The sequence below is a fragment of the Echinops telfairi genome, unplaced genomic scaffold (genome assembly GCF_000313985.2).
Source record: "Echinops telfairi isolate 266 unplaced genomic scaffold, ASM31398v2 ScPeMD7_2291;HRSCAF=2852, whole genome shotgun sequence".
Classification (NCBI taxonomy): domain Eukaryota; kingdom Metazoa; phylum Chordata; class Mammalia; order Afrosoricida; family Tenrecidae; genus Echinops; species Echinops telfairi.
The window spans coordinates 681,875-690,816 of NW_022106189.1; the positions used below are offsets into that span (position 1 = coordinate 681,875).

General features: G+C 55.2%; 1 protein-coding gene across 1 annotated transcript in view; it reads left to right on the top strand.

Annotated features, from left to right (window-relative positions):
• Positions 1 to 8,942, top strand: part of PEPD (peptidase D) — a 152,914-nt gene that overhangs the window by 10,142 nt on the left and 133,830 nt on the right. Inside the window, exon 3 of the mRNA XM_004704914.2 lies at positions 2,348 to 2,475. Within this exon, the coding sequence (XP_004704971.1) occupies positions 2,348 to 2,475 (128 nt within the window). The remainder of the gene's footprint in view (positions 1 to 2,347; positions 2,476 to 8,942) is intronic.

Sequence of the window (8,942 nt, forward strand, 5' to 3'; positions counted from 1 at the left end):
CACCATTGCCTCTCTGCAGCCCCAGCTCTCCCCCAGGGTGCAGAGAGATGATACCTGGGGAGCAAGAAGAAGGCTTCATGGAGAAATAGTACTGGGTGTGGGCCTTAGAGACCACCCGGGGTGAGTTCTGACATTGGAGCAGGAGCAGAAGGCCCGATGGGGGAAGGTCCAGCCCCTGGGAAGGACTTTGCCTGCAGTGATGCGGGTGAGTGAGGAGCAGGGGCCTAGCAGGGGTGTGTGGCCGGGTGGCTTGTCTAGGCATGGAGCAGGAGCCGGAGGCCCAGTCTGCCCTGCCCTGACCTGGCCAGCACTGGGCCGGCAGCCCTCACTTGGCGTGGGTTTCCTCACTGGGGCTGGTCCTGAGACTCCTTGGGGTTCTGGAGCTTGGTGGGGTTTCAGGTCAGTTTCAGATGGATGTGCCACCACTTGGTCCCTAGGTCCCCATCCAGGGATACGCTGAGTCTTATCCCTCCCTAGTGTGGTGCCCATTTTTCTGAGGGGGAAACTGAGGGGGCATGGCCTCTGAGGGCCTTTAGAAGCACATCTTCTCACCGCAAGCCCAGTGCCGTTTTCTCCCTCCATCCTCTTGTACACAGGGGGGGTTCTATGTCAGGACTGCTGCCACAGTGCCCACCACACCCAGAAGGAGCCTGGTGGCTGTGGGTTAGGCATCGATTGGTAGTTCAAACCCACCAGCTGCTGCTCAGGAGAAAGATGAGGCTGTCTGTTCCAGAAAAGATGGACAGTCTTAGAAACCCTATATAGGGTCTCCGGGAGTCGAATAGACTTTGTGCCCTTGGGTTTGGGCTTGAGTTTGAGTTTTGGTCTTGTGTTAGTCTGGGTAGACTAGAGAAACAAATTCATAGACACTCATGTATATAAGAAAATAGCTTTATATAAAAGAGTAATTATACTTTAAGAAAACATCCCAGCCTAGTCCAGATCAAGTCCATTAGTCCAATATTAGCCCATATATCCAATACTAGTCCTTAAATTCCTCTTTAGGCTCATGCAGCCATGCAATAATGCCAAATGCAGGAAGATCACAGGCCAGTGTGTAGAAGGTTGTATGGATCCAGTGGCGGTAAAAGCATCTCAGCACTGGCAGGGGTCTCCACGTGGCTCCTTCAGCTCCAGGACTCTAGTGTAGCTCCCTCCATGTGTCTTCTTAACAGGAACGTCTCCCAGGGAGTGAGCCTGTGTCCTGCCTCCAGTGAGCTATTTATCTCCTTAGCGCCTCCAAATGAGGTCATCAAGCTGCGACTTGATTGACAAGCTAAACTGCACCCCTTCACTCTTAAGTCTCCAATTGACAACAGATTATGTAACAGGTCTGCACTCCCAGAGCTGGGGCCTGGCCACAGGGGAGCCCTAGCCCCTGCAGGCAGACCGCTGTCCAGAGCAGCAGGAGGAGGAGAGATAGGCATGAGATGAGGCAGCAGAGGTGGTCCCCTGGCCGGGCTATATCCACACAGATAGACACCCGCAGAGAGACAGCTGAATGCTTGTTGAAGGCACTTCCTGCCTGCAGGACCCCTTCCCACGACCGTCTCAGGCCGCTGGGAGCCCACTCCTGCCAGCCCATCACTCACGGAGTGACTGGCTGCAGAGATGCTTCTGAAGAGGCTTGATGCTTCCTGAGGTTGGCATGTCCTGTGCTTCCAAAGCCGTTTCCCTAATTCGGATCTTAGCTCCTTGACCAAAGAACTTCTCCTCTGTAAAGTTATTTTAGCTCCACACTCAGTGCTGAACAGTGACGTCACCTGCTGCCCCTGGGACTCTGAAATGGATGAATGGATTGAGGGCGGGGATCAAGGCGCTTGTCCTCCCTGCCTGAGGGCAGCAGGGGAGGCAGAGAGCCCCAGGCTGGGCTGAGGTGGACCTCAGATTGCTGGGGGGTGCTTATGTCCTGGTGCTCCCAGGTTGTGGTCTTCCACCTGAGGTGGGTGCAGTGCATGTCGGGGTGAGGCTGGGCTCGGGTGGGAAACCCATACCATGAGAGTAGACTAAGTCAGGCTAGGGGAGACACAGACTGCTTACCCACTGCCAATTCACTGAGGGAAAAGATGGGCAGCCTGTTAGATACACAGGGAGCAGCAGACTGAGCCGTTGGGGATGCCGGGTGGCAGTGGGGGAAGGGGCTGGGGGTAGTGAGGCGGGTCAGGGTGTTAGGTAAAGCCTAGGAATTGGATGAGGCAGGGGAGGGAGGGAGGTAGAAGGACCAGGTGGGGGAGGCGAGACTGGGGTCAGCCTCTCTGAAGAACAGGCTCTCCGAGGTACAGATAGGAATACCCGGGGTTCTTTGCTCTCTCCCAGTGCCCATGACTGGGTTCTCCTTCTTGCCCAGGAGTCCTTCTTCCACTGGGCATTTGGTGTCACCGAGCCAGGCTTCTATGGCACAATCGACATCAACACTGGAAAGTCAACGCTGTTCATGCCCAAGCTTCCTGCCAGCCATGCCACTTGGATGGGAAAGTAAGTAGCATTCCATGCAGTTACTGGGTCTGCCTGTCACCGGCCAGCTGGGTGCTGTGGGGTGGGGGACACGGCTGGGAAAGAGGGGTGGGCAGTGGCCCGGCCAATGGACTGCCTTGCTCTGAGCCTGAGCTGGACTCTGGTTGGGAAGCGGGGTGCCCGAGGCAGAGCCACAGTTGGGAGCTCAGTGGGAGCTCCGGCAGCAGTTGGGTTACTAGCCCTGACCTGATCGGTTAGACCCCTCCCTCTTCCCCCTCAGGCCGTTGTCCCTGTGGCCTGCTGTGTTGAGAGCCAGTGGCCTCTCCCAGGGCCCAGGTGTGGCCTGCACGGCCTGTGAGGTGTGGGGTTGGTTACGGCCAGGGAGAGCAGCCGAAGGCCCTCGGGTGAGGCCGGCCAGACGCAGGCATCAAATCCCCCGAGGTGTGTGGTTTACCTAATCAGCCACACAGTTATCCTTCTCTTTTCCCCCTTTTGGGGTGGGGGGTGCAGGGGAGGCTGGGGGTGGTTGTTGGAAATATATCTTAGCACCCACAGCTTTTGCCCGTTACCTTTTTATCAGTGTACAGTTTTTGACAACAATCCCATAGATGAGCAGTATACTTCCACCCTTAATCAATAGAGTTTTTCATCCTGATTCGCACACCCCCTTCCACTTCTCCCTCCTGCCCCTGGTAACCACGAATCCAATTTGTTCTCTGTATGTTTACCTTGCCTCTTTTTTTTTGTTTTATGAATGAGGTCATAAAATAGTTGCCCTTTGGTGGCTGACTGGTTTTACTCCGCACAATACCTTCAAGCTCCATCCACACTGCAGCATGTGGGGAGGCTTCCTTTCTCCAACTGGCTGACTGGTACTCCATTGTGGCCTGGCCCACATTTTCGTTATTCTTGTTGAGGGGCATTTCGGTGGCTCCACTATTTGGCTGTTGTGGACAGTGCTGCGGGAACATTGGTGCACATGGCTCCGTTTGCGTCTGGCCGTTCAAGTCTTCTGGATGCGTTCCAGGCGTGGAATCGCTGGGTCCCTTGGTCGGTCTATCTTTAGCTTCATAAAGTGAAGTGGCAAGGCCACCGTGCATCCCCATCCCCCACATCCTTAACCCTCTTTGTCCATTTCTTTTACGAAGCTTGGCCATCATGGTGGGAATAGAATGTGGGGGCAGGGTTCTGCACCCAGGGTTTCTAACTAGGTCATTCCGTTCAGTCCTCTGCTGAGAGTTTGTCCTCCATCCCAGCTGAACCGAATCAGAACCTACGCTTTCCCCGGGCCAGGTTCTTAGTCCTTTCGTCCTAGGCCCCTTTCCACCCCATCACCCCGTCTAAGCCAGGGGATCCGAGACCCAGCTGCTCTCGGAGAAGGTGGCACCCACCTCCCCCAACTCTTGCCTCTCCACCCTGCCATGGTCTTTCTTAGATTCCTGCCTGTCCTGAAAAAAAAAAAAAAAAGGTCTTAGTGCCCTATGCCAATAGGAAACCGAGGCCCAGTGTGTTGGTGTGGCCCACGCAGGCCCGGAGACCGGCCTTGGCAGAACACATCACCTTTTGTTCTGAAGCCCAGGAACTGCAGCGACCAGGGATGGAGATTTTTTGGTAAGAGTTTAGATCTGGTCTCAGTAAGAGGATACTCCTAGAATCCTTTTCTCCATCGAGTGAGCAGCGCTGTGGCCTCAGCTCTTCTTGGCAGTGGCATGTCCAGGGAGTAGCCAGGGCCATGGTGGGTGCCAAGTGGCTCTGGGCTCTGGGGCCAGGTTTTGACTAGGTTGCCCTCGAGCCTTGCTCCTGGCTCCAAGCCTGAGGAGAAACCCACTACTTGCTGATCCAGGCAGAAAGAGACTGCAGGGAAGGGCTGATCAAGGGCTCAGCTGGAGGGCGGCAGGAGTCTGAGTGCTGCCCTCTTCTGCTGGTCCCCTTGTCAGGAAGTGCTGCTGTCCGCTCAGCAGATGCCTGCAGGTGAGGGGCGACATCCTGTGAGATGTGGGAGGAGAGGACTCAGTCCAGTGGAAAACCAAGCCAGCTTCTGCATGTCTCCCTACAGCCACCATCTGGGAGCCAAATGGCACTTGACTGGAGGATTTAAAACCTAGGCTCTGGTTGGCCAGGGAACAGCTGTTAGCAGTTGGCATTTTGGCGCATAATCTCCATTAATACAGAAATAATGCTGCACCAAGGCCACAGCTGGGCTCCAGAGAGGCCGTTAAAAGGCCTCCTTCAGTCCCTTCCCATTTTGCTGAGCAAGTTGATTATCTGTACCAACAGTTAGACCTGTGTAAAAATGGCGTAGGGCCCACCTCTGATCTCCGATCATACCACGCGGAAAGAGACTGCACCTCCACACCGACTCCAGGCTGAGCCCTGTGGTGCCAGGGTCAGGCCTGCCCCAGCCTCCACCGTGTCTTCCACACGCTCCCACAGCTCCTCTTGGGACCAAGAATGTATCGCAGTGGCCACACAGAAGTCATAGACAATACTCATGATGAGGGGGTTTATTAGGGCAATTAACAGGCTCTGATTCAGGATCAGAGACAGCTGATAAGGAATGCCACTTTTCAGCCACACCGGCAGGCATGCCTCTTCTCTCTCTGGCCCTCAGCCCCTTGTCTACATGGCCCTGCTTGTGCAAGTGAAGACCCTTCCGAGCTGCTGATAAATGCCCAAAGTGCACACCACTCCGCCAGAAGCCTCCACCCAAAGATGCTCAGTTCTGGCTCCTTGAGATGTCTCCTGGATTAAAAACTCAAACCAGACACTGCCATCAGATCGATTCTGACTCCTAGTGACCTCAGAAGGAGCTCTGTTGGCCTGGTAGTTGTGCATTGGGCTGTGAGCTGCAGCAAGGTCAGCAGTTTGAAACCACTAGCTGCTTCTAGGGAGAAAGGTGGAGCTTTATACTCCTGTGAAGAGCTCTAGTCTCAGAAACTCCAGGGACAGTTCTACCCTGGGTCACTATGAGTTAGAGCCAACTGGATGACAGTGAGTGAGCGACCCCACATTGAGTATCTGGATTAAGCTGCTGTGCACATGGCCAACAAGCCTCTTGCCCAAAGGCTGGGCATCTGCCATTCTGCCCCGTGCTCTTGCTGTTACTGCTGGTCCCACCTCTGGTGTCACTCACAGTTCAGCCTCTTGGACCAGGGAGGTTGCGTGTAGGTATCTCAGGCTCCACAGCCCTCACTTCTGGCTCTTCGTTGTTGATGGTCGAGGGAGCTCCCACAATGAGCCTGCTTCACCAATGGCTCATTTTAAATCCAGTGAAATAGTAAAACATCCGAATCCCCATGGTAGAGTGTCACACACCCTATCTTACAAGGACAACGGCTAGGCGAGCCCTGGGGAGTAATTTCACATCAGCGCAGCATGGATGGCCTCAGGGTGCAGGTGGGTCTGCCAGGTAGGTGTTCTCAGCTGGAAGGGGCTCCCTGCTCTCCTCTGTGGCCACATAGGCCTCTTCCTTCCTCTGCTGGCCCCCTTCCCAGCCCCCCAGGGCCTGAGCCTCAAATGGCTGTGGGAATGGCTGTGGCTGATCGCTTGTGGCTGCATGCAGCACTGACAACCCACTCAGTGGGGCACAGAGAGCCTGGCTGATGGGATTACCTGGCCTTTGCAAGCAAACCCCACAAGACTGAACGATTGACCTTCAGCTCCTCAGCCTGCTTTAAAGTCGTTCGTATCTGATGGCTTTTGAAAACCCCGCGGCAGATAGTGCAACCAAGCCGCTCAGGGAACCACCGCCCCTCACCTGCAGGGCCGGCTGCTCTGGTGCCAGTGGTCAGCCTGTCACCAGGGCAGAGGTTCCGTGCCCTTCCCTCCTCAATTCTTGGCAACACGATCAGGAGGCTTCTAAAGTTCTAATCTGTTTCCATTTGGAGTCTTGGCTCCCAAAATTATGGGGCCCTTTTGAAGCGAGAGCCATGACTTCCGAGCCTCGAGGGCGTGTGTGGGTGGCGACCAATGGGGAGGGGTGCAGAGTGGGGGGCGCTTCTGAGAACCTTTGCGACTTGGCCATGTCCTGTCCAGACGTGGCGGCGGAGTGGTGGGGAGGAGGGGGCTTGTCCTGCTGAGGATACCTGGGCTCATGCAGCCCAGGGAGGGGACGTGAGTGCCTCTCTCCAGGGCTGAGGACCCAAAGTACTGAGGGGTGTGGGTGTGGGTGTGGAATTTGACAACTCCCTCCCCTGGTGCCCCTGAATCCCCACTCCACCCCACATACCCGCCCTGCTTTTCCAGGACTGAGATGCTCCCAGCATCCTTCTATGGCCTGGTCTCCCCTCTGGATCCCATCTCTTTTCCGGAAGGTGTGTAAGGCATTGTTTGAAGGGTGCAGGCGTCCTGAGAAAGGACCAGGAAGTCCTTGACTCTGACTCCTGGTGGCCTGGGGCCTCGCTAGGGACCCTCTGCTGCTTGCCGCCACTGTGGGGTAGGGTGTCTGCCTTGCTGGGGAAGGCTGGCTCCTTTCACTCACCCGCTAATGAAATCTCGAAGAGGCTGCCAGCGCTGCCTGAAGTGCCTTCTGCTGCCCCAGGATGAAAGGCAGCAGCAGCATTGTCTGTAGCTGAAGGCAGAGCTCAGCTGCTGGAAATGGATGGCTACGACTGTAATTTGGCCCTATTACTTATTCATTAACCACAGGCGGGTGGTCAGCTCACCAGCAAGTCCTGTCTTTGGATTTGCAATTTCTGGAGAGCTCCGGGGGGCCAGCTGGGCGGCGGCAGGGGGTGGGGGTTAGGTGGGGGATGCCTCCTTCCCTTAGGAGACCATGCACAGGGCGCTGAGGAGCACACAGGCATCTGCTCTGAAGCTCCTGGAGAGGCCGCTTCTGGCTTATACTGGGGCCTAGCTGTGGATGGTCAGGATGACATGTACAGGGGTCCCTGGGCACTGACCCCCCCAGTCAGGTGTCTCTCACCTCCCTCGTACCAAAGCTGCTCCTTCCACTGAAGAGCAAGTCTTAGGGTAGGGTCGGCCTTTCTTGACTTGAGGGAGACTTCTCCCATGTTGTGGCTCCTACCCATCTCCCATATGTAAGGTGACCAGACGTCCTACTTTTGGCGGGACAGCACGATTTTTAACAATTTTTCCCGCATCCCGCGGTGTTTTAAAAAAGTCCCAATTTTTGGAAAGAATGCACAACAAGCTAAGGTATACAGTGTTTAGCTGCCATGTGGCTATTTCGCCAGGATATGAGTTTTATCAGTGGTGTCCCGCCTTTGTCCCACTTTACCAATGGTAAAATCTGGTCACCATACATATGCAGAGTCTGGCCAAGGTACAGCCCTGCCTGCCTGCTCGGGCCCTCCAGCTGGCCTGGTGGCTTTTTGGGGCAGTTTTCAGGGCTCGTGTGGGTGTGCCACCCATTCCCCTGGTAGTCTCCAAATCATTGTGCTGGTGTGATGCAGCTGCCTGGCCAATCTGGTGACATTTAGATGTTTTTTGCCTCTAATTAGCTCCCCAAACCTGGAATCTTGGTACTTTTCAAACGTCCTTATCTCTGTCCCTGAGGTGTTGAGTGCTGAGAAGGTACTTCAGGCTCTCCCTGGCTCCCCGCCTCTCTCCCCACTGGGCTTCAGCTTCAGGGACTTCTGTGAACTGGCCAGAGCCCACCCCTCCTCGATTCTCCTTGTACATGGGATGGGGGGCAGGCAGGTCAATGCGCAGCCCTGCAGATCACAGTTCCCTTGTTCTTGCCCCCTCTTTGCCTCCCATCCTCCCATCTCTCTGGTTCCACATTAAGACCTGGACCTCCAGTTTACCATATTCTGCCCCGCCCCCCAACACACACACACACACACACACACACACACACACACACACACACGCATCATGCACCCACATTAATAATAACATACCCGCACACACGTGTGGACATTGGCATAGTGTCCTTAAGGAAGTAAGGCACAGGGCGCGGAGTGGTAATATAGTGGTTATACCTGAGGCTACTACCCACAAGGTCAGCAGTTCAAAAACACCACCAGAGAAAGATCTGTAAGAGTTACAGTCCTGGAAACCCATAGGGGCAGCTCTGCCCTGCCTGTAGGGGCACCATGAGTCAGCATCAACTCAGTGGCAGTGAGAACGTGAGCGAGGGTGCTTCTTGGACTTGTTCCCATGGCTCAAGTCTCCAAATGTGAGGAGGCCTAGCAGCTGAGGTCTCAGGTGGTGGGGTGCTGCGAGGTGGGCGTGGTCCACCAAGCCTTGTGATAATATTTCTGCTCAGAGCAGCCAATCCACAGAGAAGACCATATGGCTGGCCCCACTATGAGACACAACATCCGTCACTGACCCATAGCCCTACAGGGGACAACTGGAGACACAGTGTGGGAATTCTGCCTGATCTGATCCCACCACACTGATGCTAAACACTAAGGGCGTGGAACAGAACAGCAAGGGGAACAGAGCAACGAAGTCCCCAGGGAGTACCAAAAATAGACTTTGGGGCCAGCGCTTGGCACCCCATCAGACTCAACCAGAAA